Source organism: Amblyomma americanum, chromosome 2 (genome assembly GCF_052857255.1).
Source record: "Amblyomma americanum isolate KBUSLIRL-KWMA chromosome 2, ASM5285725v1, whole genome shotgun sequence".
Taxonomy (NCBI): domain Eukaryota; kingdom Metazoa; phylum Arthropoda; class Arachnida; order Ixodida; family Ixodidae; genus Amblyomma; species Amblyomma americanum.
This window is the reverse complement of record NC_135498.1, coordinates 25,641,409-25,660,265: the sequence shown is the minus strand read 5'-3', so window position 1 is coordinate 25,660,265 and position 18,857 is coordinate 25,641,409. Positions and strand designations below refer to the sequence as shown.

Sequence of the window (18,857 nt, the reverse complement as noted above, 5' to 3'; positions counted from 1 at the left end):
AGGAAACTTGAGTCTACGCTGTGTCAATAGAAATTCGATGTATTAAGTTGTTTTTGTTCCAACAAGGTAAGATGTGCTTTGGATGTGAAAGTGCGTGGCTTTGAAGCTGTTGGCAGCCTTCGCAGCAGTCGTCTATTGTACTGGTCTTGACTTCATGTGCCTGCTGTGTATTGCAGGAAGCTCCGCGTATGCCCAATGGAGCCTACGAAGGTACGGCTCTCACTAAGGCATGTGGCAAGCTGATCCTGCTGCACAAGATGTTGCGGCACCTCAAGAACACTGGCCATCGGGTCCTTATTTTCTCACAGGTTTGTGCTTGTCACCCTCAGCTTCAGGCTGTAAATTGCCTTCTTGGTTTTTGTTGCACTCATACTCCTGGGTGTTGAGTAACAGTCACTTATATGACACTACAGTGAAAGCTTGTTAATTTGAACTCGAAGGGGACCGGATGAACTTCTTGAAGGCAGTAGATATATACCTGCCCCACCAGATCTTGTTTTGTTAAACGCCCTGGCCAAATGTTGCACTTCTGCATGGTCCCCGAGAACATACATTTCCTTGCCCTAAAGGTGCTTATCTGTCTTTTCTTAGGACCATGGGGTGATACGTTTATGCACATGCACTAGCTGTTGAGTAGCTTTCGAAGTTCATGAATGAACTCTTGAAGAGTGAAGGCCACAGTGGGCCGAACTGCGGTGGGAACAGTGGAGTGGGGAGGCAAAAAGGCCGACCACTGAGATTAAATATTTGAGGATGTGAAACACTGCTTTGCACATTGGTAAGGAAAATTGGTAATAAGAGGAAGAGGAAGCAAAAAGGCAGTTATCACACATCATGCAGAGCATTTTCCATTTTGGTGGAGAGAGCAATGGCTTGAAAGTTGGTGCTGTGTGATATTGTCTTTTTCGTAATCCTGGTCATACGCTGTGATTTGGGAAGATTCTTATTAGTGACGAGTGCCCTTGGGTACTCGAGGCATGTTGGAATGTTGTGGACACCACCAATGGTCTGGAGGTTTGTCAGGTCACATGGCAGGCTATACAGATAAGTTTTGTTATCAGTTAGGTGTAGTTTGCATGTGTAGAAATATGGCTGTACTGCCATTGTATTGGTTTTTTGGTGATGGGTTTGTCACGGTTTATACGAGCCAGAACTCCATTTTTTATGGAGTGTGAATGACTACAATTACTTAACAAGTGTTCATGAATACACAGTGCTGGTCATTGTGTTGAGGCTCGATCATTAATTACACTCATTTAACATTTCGGTTCATGCCTGATGACACACCAACTTTTGCCAAACCCTTGCTTGTATACTGATTTATACTAGTGGGCTCACTCATGTGAGCAGCTGGTTTAATTCGGGGTTTTGATTTCACATATCCTGCCTAATGCACATTGGCAACTTGTTAAGTGTGAATGTTCTGCCATGCCCTTAAAGTATAAACCGGATGCATATGCCACCCCAACTGGATGGTTTCACTTTCGCATTCATTGACTTATATTTGGGGTCGTTTTTTTTTTTTTTTGCCAGTAAAGGTTGTGAGCTGGGGGTCAGCTTTTACATGGCAACACACGGTAATCGTAAAGTACGTCCAATAAAGATGGGCACACCTGGAATGGGCACACCTGGAATGAAATTTTTTTTTCCAGAGTCCCTCTTTTTTTTTTTATGCTGTGCTCAGTTAATATGAAAACCCATCTAGTTCGAGTATATTTTGTGGTTGTTTACTGCATGTGCCAGAAGTGGTTTTGAAGCAACTGAAAGTCAAGTAGCGTCTACTTTTTGTTTCTTTTAGTGCAGTCTCTCTATTACAGCATGACGTTGTAGTGCCATTATGCTTCGGTGATCGTGCAACGCTTTCTTTTGCATTGTTTTGCAGATGACCAAGATGCTGGACATCATGGAGGACTTCCTAGAAGCTGAGGGCTACAAATACGAACGTATTGACGGTGGCATCACTGGCAGCCAGCGTCAAGAGGCTATCGATCGCTTCAACGGTAAGGCAGAGCAGGGTGCAACGGACTCTGAATGGTAGGATGGGCTGCTGGGACCCTTGTGTTAGGGGCCTGGCTACAAATCATTTTACCACATGCCTTATCAGTAAAAAGAGACATCGACGGCCTTGTAGTGTTCTGTTGGTTGCTAATATGGGCCATGCTGTTGTCCAAAATGAAAACTAAGCAGCTTAACAGGGGATGCTGCTCTTAAAGTGAAGTTTGTGTACCGTGTTTACAGGTTTGGGAAGATTGGTGTGGTCATGTCACCATGTGCATCTGCAAAAGGTGCGAGTGATGAGGGCACGAATTGTGCGCGCCATTTGCCCAGCTCGCTCACGCTGGTGGTCGCTTTTATGGGCAAACAGTTGTGAGAGGAAACTTCTGGTAACCTCTGCCATGCGCCGGAATCCGAAACTACAGAACTGTCGGCTGTTAGGTTTGCCGCTAGTCAGCCGGACCACATGCGAGGGTTCTGTTTCATCACCTTTAGCTACTGTATCATTGCGCATTCATTGCTTTGACTTGCACACGTGCTGTCATGTCATCCCGTGGGGGAACATTGTAAAGTGGGGCGGGGCAGGAGGGTGCATGTGTCAGATTTGGAGTCATTTTTTTTTCTTTTGAGCCAGCAAGGAGTGAGAGTTGGGGATTGACGTGTAAACAGCAATATGCACAGCAATTATATCTATATTGAGTGTTGCGATCTTTGTATAGTTTTTTAGGGAGTGTTTGCAAAATCTTGTGTAATTTGTGACCCCCTTTTTTGAAGCCTCGATGTGAAAAAAAACAAACAAAAACACATAAATTACATGAGTAAATATGGTACGTTGTATGTGCATTGTAGACAAGGCAAGCTGAACCAGGATTGCTGTTGCACTTCTGACGGGTTTTGCAGTGGCTCCCAAGAACTTTCTGTGTGATGGCTAAGTGTTCTTCAATGTGATGTTCACTAATGGCCACTTCTCATTTTGACCTAGCCCCTGGTGCCCCTCAATTCTGCTTCCTGCTGTCTACAAGAGCTGGTGGCTTGGGTATCAACTTAGCCACTGCAGACACTGTCATCATTTACGACTCTGATTGGAACCCACACAATGACATTCAGGTATAAATAGCATGTTTACTCATTTTTTCGTTTTCTTTGTAGGGCTGTTAAAAGAAATGTATTGTACTCTTCAGAAAAATATCACTCTTATCTTGTTGAACAAGTTAAAATTAGACCTATGGCGAAGAATGCCCATCATTTAGCGCCAGTTTTTTCATTAAAACTGTTTTGAGCCAGTCGGCACTTCATGGTGCCCTCAGTTTCACTGCATGCTTTGAAAAGCTTATATGCTATGCCCTCAGTATCTAAACCCGGAGCTTCCAGGTCATTTAGGGTTTGCGACTACTGTAACCATAACTGTCACCTTTTTAGCCCACATTGTCCTGAAGCCTGCGTAGAGGATGTGTCAGTAACGGCTCAAATGTTAATGCTCCCCAGTTTGCATGTTGTCCAAGGTGTTATGGAACCGTGCGACACTTAGTGCATGTGTGCTTGAGATCTGAACTGTGTGTACCTTTGTGCCGTGACAAATGCAGGCGTTCAGCCGTGCTCACCGTATAGGCCAGGCCAACAAAGTGATGATCTACCGGTTCGTGACGCGCGCCTCAGTGGAGGAGCGCATCACGCAAGTGGCTAAGAAAAAGATGATGTTGACTCACCTGGTGGTGCGACCGGGCATGGGCAGTCGCTCAAACACAATGTCTAAGCAAGAACTGGATGACATTCTGCGCTTTGGCACCGAGGAGCTCTTCAAGGATGATGAGGGCAAAGGTGGGTGCCCAGAACTTTGTTGTGCTCCTCCTTATTTTCTGATTTGCCTGCTTGAGTTGCCACAAGTGCATTTTGAGATCTCTTTGTGGTTTGCAGGGCACACTACTAACAACTCTGTTTTTGTTCTAAGTAAAAACCAATTATGTGGCTCTTTCTGGGTGTGTTGATGTTTGATCGGCAGTTTAAGACACATGTATTATGGAGAAAAATATTAGCATAATTTTCAATTCATCCTGATGATGCCAAGACTGAGGAGGACTTTGTGATCGCCATTTTGAAACGAATAGCTGTGTAGCCTAGTAAGGGGACAGGTGAGGCTGCAATGTGCTTTTCACAGTGAGGAGGTAGCACAAAAGTCAGAGTGATATGATATGCCAACTTTGATGCAATGCCCTTCACTGGAATTCATTGTAATTGAATGTCCATGCAGTTGTATCGAAGCTGTAACAAGAGTGGTTGTGTGCGTAGTGCTTCCTGGACTGAAAACAGCCCGGGAGACGGGGATGGTGAGCAGGCAGCACAAGCGCGGCTTTGTGTATAGTGGGTGTCCTATCCTCGTGTGCTGTGTTCAGTCTAGCCATGCGGACTAACTAACCCAACTCGCTGCACTGGTTTGTGCTGTCAGACTTGTGTTTGGCTGAATGGGAGAATCTTTCAACCTTCCGCGTGGCACTGCCGTGCAGAGGACACAATCCACTACGACGACAAGGCAGTCGAGGAGTTGCTGGACCGGACGAAGGAAGGGATCGAGCAGAAGGAGTTGTGGGCCAACGAGTACTTGGGCTCGTTCAAGGTGGCCGCCTATGTCACCAAGGAGGCGGAGCAGGAGGAGCCCGAGACGGAGGTGCTTAAGCAGGAGGCTGAGTCGGCCGACCCTGCCTACTGGGAGAAGCTGCTGCGCCACCACTACGAGCAGCAGCAGGAGGACATGGCACGCTCGCTGGGCAAGGGCAAGCGGGTCCGCAAGCAGGTCAACTACACGGACGCCATGGGTGCCCAGGACGATGCCACCTGGCAGGACAACCTCTCCGACTACAACTCGGACTTCTCCGTGCCCTCCGGTGCGTAGTGTCTCTCGTGATGTGGTCTTTCTGTTAACCTTTGAGTGCCTTTGCAGAGCACAGTTTTGAGAGTGCTTGTACATGGGACGTGGATGGAAAAAGACAAACGCTCAAACTGTCAGTTGTTGATTGTGAGACAGTGCTCTCTGAGGCAGTTGCAAGTAGCTCGCAGTCTGTACTTTTTGTTGTGCTAGCACTTTTTCTTTCTTTACTCTGCATGCAGCATGATCTTCAGTGTCCGTAAATGAGATTTGTGGTGTCAAACCAACCAGCTGAGCTCGCAATGCCATGGTGCCTTAGGCTGCTGTTGTGCGCAATTAGTAGCTCTTGTTATGCTGAGAATGAAAATAACGAAACTGGGCCTCCATTTAAGCTACACATTTACTTGTGGTGGAAGTCTAGCTATATCTGCAGTATTGTACCTTTTGTACTACCAGTGCTTGCTGTCCCATGCAACTGTTATTTCATGGGGCAGAATTTTTTTTTGAGACGAGCAAGCTCCCCATTCTGGATAGTGTCTCGTCAAGTTAGCATTTTTCAGGAATACTGCGGTAGACTTTTTGCATGCAAATGTGTTGATAATGTCGGGGGTTGGTGTGTTTTAATTTAAGCCTTTTTTTCTGATGCCTTTTTCGTCGTTTTTCTTTTCCCCCCCCCGAGTCTCCTCAGCACAAGTGCTGCTAGGGGCGCATGTATAAAGCAGCAGCACGCACCCGCAAGCAGCTGGTGGCACCCGCAGTGGAGCTGGGAGCACAGCAGTGGGCACAGAGGATCCGTGTCGTAGAACACAAAAGAGAGTCGTTTCTCGCAGCAATGGCTGACTGCGCTGCGCAGTTTTGTGTGCTGCGTTCGGTATGCAGCCTCCTCCTCCTCCTCCTCTCCCTGGCCCTTGAGACTGGGCCTGCACTCTCTCGCAGCAAGACACGGTGACGTTGAACCTCTGTGCCTGTTCTGTTGTCTCGGCACCTGCGCCTGCCAACTTCTCCTAGTGGTGTGCTAAAACCTGTTCTTTTGAACCCTGATTCTTACTTTCGATAGATGACAAAGAAGACGATGATGACTTCGAGGAGAAGAACGACGGTGAGTGGATGTTTCTGCTGCTGCTTCCCTCTTTTCTGATTGCATGGGCAGGTGTGCGTTAAATGTGCTTGCTTTTAGGCTGGTTGAGTGGGTTCTTCGTTGTTTAGCCTAAACACAGTCCCATTTTTATGCTGGTGCAAGCATCGGGTAGCCTGCCTGTATGCCTTTCTCTCTATTATAATATATTTATTTATTCATATTTATCTTTGAGAATACACTCTGTTGAAGTCGGTTGAGCTTTATGAGACGACAGAAGGAGCCGAACTACTGTAAAAGCCTGCCTATAATACGCACCCACATATAATACGTGTGTAGTTTGGAGATAGCAGAAAAGTTTTCATCCGCATATAATGTGAATAACGAAAGGCAGTCAGCTCGAGAACGTTCCAAAGTCGCAGAATCTGAATGTCCTCGAATACAATTTGTGTGCCACGCATAAAACGTGGGCACCAAATATCTGGCACAGCGAGAATGCACAGACTGGTTCCGGCATACGCACAGTCGCGCAGGCGTGCTTTCTTCGGAAGTGTCCATAGTCTGATCTTTAGTGATCATCGTCGTCAGATGTCTTCCGAGAGGCCCTTGTCAGAGATATCCTTCCGCAGAAACACATGTTTGGTACCATCGAGTGCATTCGATATCCTGCATTTCTTGAAATCACAACCAACGAGGTCCTCGGGAATGCTGGCCAAAGCGTCCGCAATCCAGCTGCACAGTGTGGCTGTAGAGGCCAGTGTCTGGTGTCAGTAACTGCAGGCTCTCCTTACCTCATCCAGACCATGTGGTGGCGCTTGATGCAGTACCGATGCTTTCGGCAGCTGCAGTTGCTTTTCTTTTAAAAGCAGCTGAGCAAGGTTTTCGCGGTCTCAATACCATAGATGTAATCGTCTTGTGCGTCGGGTGGTCAGGTCAGCATAGTCAGATGGCGTTGAAATCGAAACTACCAACCGACAACACTGCTACATTGCGCCTCCTCTCGCTCAAAACGTGATGGGGATGGCACTTGAAAATAACAAGACTGAACTGCGTATTTCAAAAATTCTTTGGATTCGCATTAAATGCGGGGTGGAAATTTGACATGTTAAAATCTAGAAGAAAAAAAAGATCTCTTATTATACATGGGTTTTTATGGCATTCAGTTGTAAAAGAGTGTAGAGGCAACAGGAGTAAATTGGCACGAGAAAAGATAATTAAGGAGGAGATCATTTAATACTCAGAAATATTTTTGGAAATCCTGCACACTGCGCGCAGTCGGTCAGTCATTCATTTGTGAGTTTCAGCTTTTTTGGGAACTTTGCCTTTTTGTCACATCAGAAGAACTATTCCTGTGTTGAAAGAGCAGAATGTGTTGGTTTGCTAAGCGTTTGCAAGGCTAAATGCAGTTCACCACTGCTGCTGCCAGGCAATAATGCCTGCATGCACAGACCTTCACAATGATGCTTTTTGCTTTTTTTGCATGTCATTTCTTTGCTGCAATCACTTCATATAAGGAAACAATTGCTCAAGCCTGCTGGCTGCTTGTTACTGCAGGATGCTAGTCTCCTTAACACTGCTATAGTGCAATGTGTACAAGTTAGGTGTCATGTTAATGAAACCTTTTTAACATTGAATCTGTGGAAAGTCAAACAAACCTTCGTGCATTTTTCATCTTATCCAGGTAACTCACCATAATTTGTCTCAAAGGTACTTTATATGCCAGATGTATTGTAGCCTGTCGTTGCATTTTGCAGCTTTAATGCAGCCACACTAAAGTAGTTGTACCTTTCATGTTTTAGGATAACAGACATGCTTAAGCTTTTCTATATTATGCAGCTTTAAAAATCTAAAAGCACAATTTGTTATCTTTACACTTGAGTTGGTAGTTGGCACAGTGAGGAGTAGGTCCATGTCACTAGTGCAAATGCTTGCATGCTCTGTCTACCTTCTCTAAGCAGAGCTGCAAAGCTTTGTAATCAGTTTGTGCTGCGCATGCTAATCATTTTTGCCCCCTCCCTCTGATATCCCCGCGCTTGCTCTGTGGGCGAGCAGGAGGTGCAGGAGAGAAGTCACGCAACCGCAAGAGCCGGGGCGGCAGTGAGAAGGACCGGCCTCTGCCTCCACTGCTTGCTCGTGTTGGTGGAAACATTGAGGTGGGCGCTTTTTTCACCGTGAAATAATTTTGTGGTTCTCTCAGTTTCTGTAGTAGCCAGGATAGTTGCTGCAACTGTGAGATGCCTTATTCATGTGCTGCTTGAAGAATACTCATTAGCCTGTAATGTACTGCGTAATTGCAGAGTAGTTAATAAGGGGGTGTGCACGATAGTTTTCCAGATAAGACTACCAATTTTGCTTCACCTGAAATTCTTTTATGTGGGCTGTTATAGCCAGTTTGGTTGCAAGCCTCGTTGTGCTACAACCCTCTCCTTATTTGTGCTTCCGACTAAACCTCTCATTGTACAAAAGAACCTCGGCTTTGCTCAGTAGGCCTGAGGAAAGACTGTGGTTGTAGACGTGTTTGTGGCTGCTGTAGATGTCCCATTGAGGAATTTCAAGTTATGGCACTTTTTTTTATTTTTTAGTATTGCAGTCACGCAAAAATTGATCTTAGCAAGTACCTGGTGCTTCCAGCTTCCTTTTACACTGAAGGTACTGCAGCCTGTAATGGCGGTCTTGATTCGACTTAAACTCACTCGTTCATTGCCTTATCAGGGATAGACAACCTTGTGTGGCATTGCAGTGCTCCATTTAACTGACCTTGTACTACCTAGATGGAAAGAAGCGCGAACAACCCGGTGCCAACATGCCCCGCTGTGGGAATGTATTTTCATCGTGCTTTTACCTGTGTGGTGCGAAAAGGACGTTGAAAGAGTCGTCCTAGAAAGCACGGTGAAAAAAAAATTGAAACAGCGGAGCGTGTTGGCGCCGGGTTGTTCGCGTTTCTTTCTTCCAGGTAGTACAAACAAATGCATAGCATCAGGTTCAGTTAAGCGGGACCTTGTATTCGTTCACCTTATGAAGTTGCGTTCACAGCACACCTTTTTTCCTGGGAGAAGGCAGATGATGACGTCTTACTCATCTGACTGCAGTCAGTCCACTCATTGCCAGTAATGTGCCATTAATGTGCACAAACCTTTTCAGCATTGCCCCGAAGAGCCAAGGGTGATGCTGCTGCAATGTGGACACATAAAACTTGCTGTGGCCGCTCATGCATTATTATTATTATTTTTTTTTTGCGTGACGGGACAGTCCAGACTATATGGGAACCTGGAGCGAGCGTGTGCCCTTTGGTTCTAAAGGCAGTCTGGTACATGCATTCTTCCATCTTGTGACGAAAGCCATTGACGTCTGATGCCCGCAAAATTGTGTTACTTGACAGTGCTGTGAATGCGTGCAGTTCAGTGCAGGAATATGCGTGGCATTGTTTCTGTGATAGCGTTGCGTCACATGCGTCATTGCTTGGCAGTATTTATGCCACCTTGTTTAAATTGGCAGATCGCCCTGCAATGCAAGGTAAGTGTGCAGACAGCCTGGTGGTGGTCGGTGGCTTCTCTTGCCTTGTTTTGGGCTAAGCTGGGCACACGGGTGTTGCCTATGCCTTTCTGGCACTGAGGTGTATACTCCTCTTTTTTTCAGGTCCTTGGGTTCAATGCCCGGCAGAGGAAGGCATTCTTGAATGCTATAATGAGATATGGCATGCCTCCCCAGGATGCTTTCAACTCTCAATGGTGAGTTGGCAGCTGGCTAAGCTGATGAAGTCTAGACCTATTGCGGATTCAGAGGTGTGTTTGTGGTGATTGACATTTGTTAGCAAATGCCCCATTAGAGTGCGCTTGTATGTCAGCTGCCCGGAACCAGCTTCTTAATACAAGTCTCGGTGGTTGTGGAAGGTACCCTGAAGGTGTATTGAAGTTGCCTTCTACAGTAGAACCCCGCTGCAGTAAACTCTGATATAGTAAAGTGAAACTGCGGTCCAATTTCACCTTCCATAGATGACTACTTTTTTTTTGTTATAGTAAAGGGCGCCTGGCCATGGTGACATACTTTCCATGCAGTAATGACAGCACGGCATGTACAAAGTCTGGGATCGCAGGGCCAATTTTCCTAGGCGAATGCTGTGTTTACTCGTGCAATTTGCGCACCCCTAATTTATTGCCTAGGTTTATAAAAATAAACTTTTACGCGCGCATTTAACGCCCCCTGCTGCACCAAACCACCAGCATGCACACGAAGGCGCAAAAGAGAGGCTTGGGAAGATCGGCGTGGCTGCATCGCCATGTGCAGCTGCAAAAGGTGCGAGTGTTGGAGGGACACCGCCTCGCCGGACCCCCAGAAATTCGGATTGTGCGTTGTTCACTCGCCTCACACGCGCTAGCGGTCGCTTTCCCAGACGAACAGTTGCCAAACTGCCGGTAACCACAGGTGCACCGGAATCCGAAACTGCTGAACCGTTTGCTGTTCGGTTTGCCGCTAGTCGGCGAGGCCGCACACGAGAGTGCCGTTTTATCGCCCTTTGTCCTCATTTGCCCCTGACTGCTGGCTGGCCTTGCATTTGCATCATTTTTTGTGGCCAGCGAGGTGTGTAAATTGGGGGGCTGGCGTAAAGGTGGCAATATATGGCATATATATTGTGCATTATGCTGTTTGACATGTTCGCGAAATCTTCGTGTAATTTGTGCACCCTCTTTTTGAACCCTTAACTTAAAAAAAAAAAAATGCGCATATTACGTGAGTGAATAGGGTAAGTACTAAAGGTAATAAAAACTGGCATTCTGCGAGATTGCTTCACCACCAAGCTTGAGAGCTGCGAGGGGAAGCCAACTGTTTGAAGGCCTTGGGGTCGTGAGGCAAAGCGCACGGAGTGCATGGGGAAAAAAAATGTAAAGCTGGCAATGAATGTACAGAGAACGCAGTGCGGGCCTCTCAGAAAGGAGAGTTAGTAAAAGTGCATTGAGTAGTCCGGCAGGGAAGAAAAGGGTGAACATCTCACCACGGCAGCATTTTTTCTGCGCTTGCCTGTGTCACCAGCGTCTCTTAACTGTTGCCTCTTAGCACTTTCCTGCCCCTGGGGAAAGTATTAGTTTTTGGGTGGCGTAGTAAATTTTTTCGTTAATGCTACTTGCTTGCTACTAAAATTTATAGCGTCGTTTAGCGGAGGAAATTGTCTTTCTAGTGGTATTTGCCCCAATGAACACTGTTTATTAAAAAAATATGAAAAAAATGAATTGAAAAAAATTTGCAACACTGCAGGAAAAAATATACAAAAACATCAACATAAAAATATTTTAGAATATGCATTTTTTTTTTTTCAAGAATGTGTGCAATGTTTCGGAAAATTTCAGCGTTTTATGCACAAAATTTGTCGAGGCGTAAATGAAAACGTTAAGTCTAATTAATGTGTATCGTGCCACCGTGCAAAACAGTTTCTTGATCCATTAAAACACAAATTGGTCGCACAGGTCTCACAGAAGACATTTGTGTTTCTTTTCTTCATAACATAGCCTTCACAACTTCATAACTTTTCTTCATAACATAGCCTGCAGTTCCTGTATCACTTTATTGCATGAAGATCGTAAGCGCAAGAAGATAATGGTGGTCTTTGGAGCTAAGACTGTATACTCCCGTCAAAATGCTTCACGGTCCCAGCTGTCTTATCATGGTACCCGCAATATCAGCGTTTCACCACTCATCTAATTTCAGCGTTCGGAGAGGGTAAACAATAGCTAATCGCTGAAGTGCTGGGAACGAAAGTGTTGTACTAAGTACAAAAATTGGATGGAGTTTTCCTCGTGGTTCCTTTTAATGCCGGTGGGACCGACATCCTTGCATGTACTGATGCTGGCCTTGTTGGGCACAATCTCTGCGTGCGCAGTTTTTATCATTGTACAAGTGAATAGTTTGTTGTGCCTGGCTGTAGTGGCAAAGCAGCGACAGTGTGTTTTAACGTTGTGCTGTTTTCATTCTCCACCCAGGCTGGTGAGGGACCTACGTGGAAAGTCTGAGAAGAACTTCAAGGCGTACGTGTCGCTCTTCATGCGGCACCTGTGTGAACCTGGCGTTGACAACGCGGAGACGTTTGCTGATGGCGTTCCCCGAGAAGGGCTGAGCCGGCAGCACGTGCTGACGCGGATTGGCGTCATGAGCCTCATTCGCAAAAAGGTAATGCTGTCGTGAAGGGGCACATACGCCAAAATTGATTTCAATGGCTTGGTTAGAACACTGTGCATGTCAGGGGTTCTTAATATTTTTAGCCTCATTGAACTCCAGTGGCTTTCAAAAGGTTCTGAGAGATCTCATGTCTTGAATTTTCTTTCCTGGTTAAAGTGAATGCAGAAACGAGCACAAGGTGCACAGCCCAAAATAAATATCCAAATTGAATTACTAATTACTGGCTGTATTGCAAGGCAGTCTGCTATAAATAATTATATTATGATTAGCCTTCAAATGATGTGGGTAAAGAAAGCTTGGAAGTTGAAAAATTCATAGGTTTAGGTGTTTGAGGAATTCAAGATGCACTTCAGGAGACCCAGTTTAAAAACCCCTGGCCTGCTTACAGTGGGTTGAGTCAGTAAAAAGTGTAATAAGCTCATGTAAGGGCCGCTTTCTGTTTCACTTTCTTTTAAAGTCATTTGAGGTGGCATGCAAATGCCACCTCAAATGACGTAACGTTGCAGCTTTTGTGGTCTGCCCCAGCCTACTTGCTGGTCACACAGGGACAGTCGGTCCATTGTGTTTTACCTCTGGCAGCTAGTTTACCACACTTGGGTGTCCATTGCTGTCTTGTCATGTGCAGGTGCAAGAGTTTGAGCACATCAACGGCAGCTATAGCATCTCTCCCGAGGAGCTCGGCCTGGACAAGAAAAATGCAGAAGCGACGGCTGATGGGGCAGCTGCTTCTGAGGACAAAGACAAGAAGCCAGCCCCTGAGGAAAACAAGGACAAGGATGCAGCTGCCAAGGACAAAGACAGCCCCGAGGTGAGCTCTCAGCACCATTAAAAATGAAACAAGGGGGTGGAGAATTGTGTGAAAATGTCTCTTTCTGTTTTGCCCCATCTTATAGGCTGCAACATCTGCTACCCCGACAGAAATGGGAGACAAGGCTAAGGAGGCAGACAAGGAGTCTCCATCTTCAACAGCTGAGGTTAAGCCCGAGCCTGAAGGCTCGGAGCCCTCGGAGTCAAAGCCAGCAGAGAAGGCTGAGAACGAGGCTGAGAGGGTTGAGAAGGCTGAGGAAGCAGCAGCAACGACCACAGCGAAAGAAGACAAGGATGTGGGTAAGTTGGTGGTGGCCGTCAGCATTATTTTATTTTATTTATTTCCAAATACTGTTAGCCCTCGCGGGCTGTTTCAGGGTGGGAGTGGTATAATCAATCAGTGCAACACAGTTCCAGCTCTTTTGCAAAGGTTTCAAGTGAACAAGTCGGTCAGGGTTATTCCATTCTATAATTGTTTTAGGCAGAAACGAAAACTTCAACTCTCGGCATGTATGACATAACTGCAAAAGGATGGTTAGTACGTGATGACAGTCTTTCGGGTGGCTGCAAGTACAAGCTGGAATCCAGATTGAGCATACTGTGATAAAGCTGATAAAAAACTTTAGCCTAGCAATTTCTCCGCAAATAGCCAATGTTGGTAAATTTGCTCGTAAAAGAACTTCTGATATGGACTGCGTTCTTTGGTGGGACAAAAATATAAACCTCACTGCCAATCTTTGCACATGTTCAACTTTAGAGAGTTATAGCATATCGTTACCGTGTTTACGTGACCGTTTACGTGTTACCGGATGCCGCACTTTCCGGTTAGCGCGGCGCACGCCAGAAGGCGTTCTAGCATACCGTCTCTCCCGTAACGAGTTACCGTAAGGCTAAAACAACTGATGGTGATGGCAGATGCCCAGCTTTTATTGCAAACAAAAATACGGATGCATTGCAATCATTTCTATGAAGTGAGACGCTACATGCACTTTAATAGTCTTTTTCTCTGCATATAAAGGCGTACCGACTGCACTTCAGCTAACAGCCGACTCAGCGGCTTTTCAAATATGCCCGTGAAGCTAGACACCTTCGCCTGCCCTGGCCAGTTGACAATTTCACTACGTAGACCTCAGTAAGCTTGCATACGCAGCGCACGTTGCGTTGCGAGTGCTGTAAAAAAGCACAACTCGACACCTGTTTTCCGGGCCACATCGTCGCTTCTTTATGTGTTTGGATGTGAACACTGTGGCGCCATCTAGTGACAGTGAGTTAAAGCGCGCCAACTCCGGGCTGGAGAAAGTTTTTATTTTCTGCAATTACTGATGAATATAGCAATGAAATTACCAGTCTTTTATTTTTTCCAGGAAAAAAAATCATTAAAGTAAAGAAAAATTTAAGGGGGGATGAGGGTCTTGAAAACTTTTTTTTTATTACTTAACATATCTTCCTGAAAATTGGCATGCAGATATATCTTTGAACGCTAATCCCAAATATATATTCAGATTTTATATATCTCATCTAGAAATGAAGATATGGCAAAATAATTTATGCCACTTAGGTCTTTTCTTACGGGCCATTATGGTGGTTTCTTAATTAAAAAAACTAGTTTTAAAGTAATGCTGTCATTCTTAAGGGCCCATTGCACATCCTAAAGCTAAAGAAATTTTTAAAAAGTCACCACATAGGTCATGAATGAATAACAAAATAGGAAAAAAAAAACAATGTGGGAGTAATTAGCTTACATCTGACCTAATTGCTAGTCTATTGGGTTTAATGAAAATTGGAAAGCTTTAGGATGTAGCTGAGGTGTTGCTGAAAAAAATGATACCTACTTCAATAAAATCAGTCGATGCAAACATTATGAAAAGTTCCGTAAGGCAAAGGCATTTGATCGAAAAAGCAAAGCTGAGAAAATTGCATTCAAAGTTTTGCTTACTCTGCCATTTTTGTTTACTGATCATATGGAAAAATTTAATGCCTTAGCATGCCGCCCAGTCATTGCTGAACTCAGTAACACCAAATTTACAGAAATCTGTTCATGTAAAGATTATGAAAACCTCTGTATTGCATTGGCACTTGACAAAAAAAAAGCTCAGAAATTCACTTGCTATTTTCTTTGAATCTGCCACACATTCACAAAAGTCCTGGGCAGTAGTCCTGGGTGCTGTCAGGCTTGTGCTTCTTGGCCATCCTCTTCTTCACCTTTTCAGCATTGGTGTGACCCTTATCAGACCTGCACAGCCTCTGTTTATCTTTTTCAAGGCTCCTACCAATGAGGCAGCTCCCAGGCCTGTAACCGAGCTGTGCTGCAACAGCTCTGCTGGTTGTTGCCATTCCTTAATTGAAGCGAGAAACTGCTTCTTGCGAGGTTAAAAACAGGACAGTGAGGAGTGTCTAATGCGAATGTTCAAGCTTCAGCTTAGAGCGCACAACGTCTTGGCGCTCTGCCAAGTTCGCCAAGCCGCATCCCCCCCCCCCCCCCCCCCCCCCTTTAGGAGCTCTCCTCAAAATATATATAAAAAAACAAATGATGTTATCAGCGGCGGCAGCGGCTTGGCGCGCTGCCAAGGTCCAAGCTGCGCGTGCTTGTAGAAGCGTTAAGCACGCGAGCTCGGTTCAGCCCGGTCAGCGGCGTCCGTCTGCACGAAGCGAAGGGGCGTGCGCAAACGCCGAAGTCGATGTTAGGCTTAGGTCAGCGGCTCGGCCGCTTCCGACGACACGGAATTCGAAGCGGCTTGCAGCGTATCAAAAGTCGATATTTTCCACGGGCTTAGTCCAGGCACATCCACCGGCACTGCAGAGACTTGCGGTAACACCGAAGTTGACGGCGATCGGCATTGTCCAGCCGCGTCCACCGGCGATGCTGGCGTCAACAGGGTTTGTTCAGCCGCGTCCACCGGCGAAGCTGTTGTTGGCGAGCTCAGTCCAGCCGCATCCACCGAGGGTACAGCAGCTTGCGGCATCACCGAAGCTGCAGTTCTCGACGATGCAGCGCTCTACTTATTCCATGCGCGTCTCTTTTTGCCGACTGCTTTTCGCGTGCTTAATTTCAAGCGCGCGTCTCGGGCCATCGTGACACACGGAACAAAGACACCAGGCAGGCAAATACACGCAAAAGCACGAAATTCGAGGCTAAAAGAAGCGATTCAATAGCCAAAATATCTACAATAACAATAAGGAAAACGGCAGAACGAAAAATACTAGGAAACAAAGAGGAGCGCGAAAAATGACGGGCATGCAGGCGAAAGCAGACGACGGGAAGGAGCCGTACAACGCGGCCGCAGGGGGCAAAGCATGCGTCACGGCCAATCAGAGGGCTGCGCCTCGAGGAGGCGCCCGTTTTACCCAATCGGCGACTGTCTCGCGACGCTTTCCCCCTTGCGAACGGGTGCTGATAGCTCCGCTGTGCGAGGGTCTACAGCTTGCCGAAAGGCGCCAAATTGGAGAGTGGGAAACCAGCTTTCAAACGAGACCAAGATGGCGCCGATCGGTTCGCGTCGCGCGGAGCTACGGCAGCTTGAAAATGGGGAAAACCTTCGCGCTTGGCGTTCAATTTCAGCTCACCGACGTTTCTAAATTGCCGTTTTTTTTCATACTTTGAGCTCGAATTCAGCTAAAATATTTTGTAGAGGCATAGTTGGGACATTAAAGACTTCAAAATCGCAATTTTTGAAAATTGCCATTTTTGACCATTTTTCGCGATTTCAAGACCCGCGTCCCCCCTTAAATCGGGCACAAAACTGAAGAGCTGCAGTGTAGTCGTTGCTATTTGGCTATGTGCACGACATATAGTTAGGCTTAACTGCTCAAAAATCGGCGAATTATCTGAAAAATATGGCCTAGTTGTTACTCAAACCTCGACGTATGGGTGAGAGTCTGCAAATTAAAGGCGAATGCCTTCATTTATAGCGAGAAATGGTGCCGAAGAACGCGGCAGCGGTGCTGTATTTGGTCCGAAGCGGCAGTGCAGGGCGCCGCCATGTTTGTTTACAAGCGAACGCTAACTCTCCGCAACGCTAAAAGAGATTCCGTAAAGTGTTAGCTGACCGGTAAGTGGCGGCGCATGCGCAGATGTCGCTAGCCGGTCCCGGTAAACGGTAACGTAAACACGGTAATGATATGCTATAACTCTCTTTTGTCTACAAGATACTGCTGATTCAGATCCCAAATTATGCTTGCGTATTCCAGAGTTTGTCTTACTATTGATTTACACGCTTGTAGTTTGACATCTGATGGTGCATCTTTTAGCTTCAATCCAAATTTTCATTGAGCTGCTGCACAAATGTTTTGTACACGATCACTCCAGTTTAAGTCATGTTTGTAGTGTGCTGCCCGTCATGGGAGTAGCGTTCCCCTAAAGGTTTCTGTGGTCCCACTCAGAAAATGACAGTTGGTGTTGTTGATTGTGCAATTCCTACTGCGGTTTCGTGCAGGATTTTGTTCCTAAATGCTTAAGATAAATTGTAAAATTTTTGGTTTCCTATGTGATTGTTATGGGGTTTGAATGCTTGTAATTTTTTTATGCATGCTGGTGCATATTATGTGTACTAATGTGGTTCATGAATGTTTGTTTGCCATTCATTAAGAAAAGCAAATACAGTGCTAGAAATCCGAAGCTTAGTGTCACGTTTTTGTGGCACCCTCATTTGGAGGCATAGTTAGTTGCCTGTTTATGCTCCAATCACTGCTCAGTGCCAGCATGGTAGAATGGCCATCTTGACTTGTCTCTAAAGCTCATGCTGATTGGATGGGATCTTGGAGTGTAACGTGGCTCTTTCATGCCTTTCCAGTGGTGAAGAAAGAGCCCTCAGAAGAGGTCCCGCAAGAGGCCAAGACTTCCACTATTACGTCTAAGCCTGAAGAAGGTGAGAACGTAAAGCAAGCTTCCAAGTCGACTGAGGAGGAGAAGAAGCCCACTGCAGACGAGAAAAAGAAGGATGGCGGTGAAGGCAGCTCCACGACAACAGCACCCAGCGCAGCAGTAGGTGCAGCGGCGGCGGCCACGACGACAACCCCCATCGTGCCGCTGGCCAAACGCAAGTTCATGTTTAACATAGCAGACGGTGGTTTCACGGAGCTGCACACGCTATGGCAGAACGAGGAGCGGGCGGCCGTGCCGGGCCGGGAGTACGAGATCTGGCACAGGCGGCACGACTACTGGCTGCTGGCCGGCATAGTGAAGCACGGCTATGGCCGGTGGCAGGACATCCAGAACGACGTGGCCTTCAGCATCATCAACGAGCCCTTCAAGATGGACGTGGGCAAGGGAAACTTTCTCGAGATCAAGAACAAGTTCCTGGCCAGGAGGTTCAAGCTGCTGGAGCAAGCCCTGGTGATTGAGGAGCAGCTGCGCAGGGCAGCCTACCTCAACCTCACGCAGGACCCAAACCATCCGGCCATGGCGCTCAACACCAGGTGTGTGCAGCAACCTTCTTGTTTAAAACGATAGCTGGCTGAGGAACTGTGTTCAGTGCACGCAACATCTGTTGCAGGCATCAATTGAGTAACTCCTGCTGGCTCTATAGGGAACACTTGAAGGGAACACTAAGCCCAGCTCTACACTGGACACAAGTGGAGGAGGAATTCTCAAGGGCTGTGGGAGAATTCTATTAACTGCACCTGGTCAAGTAAACTCTCCTTTGGCTACGATTGGCTTGTTGCTTCCACACGCAGTGCTATTCTGACAAATAAGGACTGCCAAAATTGGAAAGCAGCACGATGAACTCTATTGAGGTGGGAGAATGTGAAGCATCGCCCGCTTTGCATAATGCCCAGTCGACATGGGTGAAACCATCGTGTGTAGTAACTTCAGTTCTATTTAGGCACAAGTTCTCAGGGTTGTTCACGTTTTAAATGAATGGTGCGCACACTGTTAGTATCACTGCACTATCGCCGTTTTGTGTGGTACTGAAGGCTGAAGAAATCAAGGACTCCATTTGTCATTGTCTCAGC

The 18,857-nt window shown here is 46.4% G+C and overlaps 1 protein-coding gene across 16 annotated transcripts in view; it reads left to right on the top strand.

The window, feature by feature from the left end:
• Mi-2 (chromodomain-helicase-DNA-binding protein Mi-2 homolog) overlaps nt 1-18,857 on the top strand; it is a 63,416-nt gene that overhangs the window by 28,388 nt on the left and 16,171 nt on the right. For 6 of the 16 annotated variants that reach the window (XM_077653531.1, XM_077653527.1, XM_077653526.1 and 3 more), the window contains exons 16-27: nt 177-308; nt 1,883-2,000; nt 2,978-3,102; nt 3,579-3,813; nt 4,497-4,874; nt 5,913-5,954; nt 7,983-8,083; nt 9,567-9,658; nt 11,903-12,089; nt 12,724-12,906; nt 12,992-13,205; nt 17,696-18,320. In XM_077653531.1, coding sequence (XP_077509657.1) covers nt 177-308; nt 1,883-2,000; nt 2,978-3,102; nt 3,579-3,813; nt 4,497-4,874; nt 5,913-5,954; nt 7,983-8,083; nt 9,567-9,658; nt 11,903-12,089; nt 12,724-12,906; nt 12,992-13,205; nt 17,696-18,320 — 2,432 coding nt within the window. The remainder of the gene's footprint in view (nt 1-176; nt 309-1,882; nt 2,001-2,977; nt 3,103-3,578; nt 3,814-4,496; nt 4,875-5,912; nt 5,955-7,982; nt 8,084-9,566; nt 9,659-11,902; nt 12,090-12,723; nt 12,907-12,991; nt 13,206-17,695; nt 18,321-18,857) is intronic. The other 10 variants (XM_077653530.1, XM_077653529.1, XM_077653525.1 and 7 more) reach the window with 3 other exon arrangements.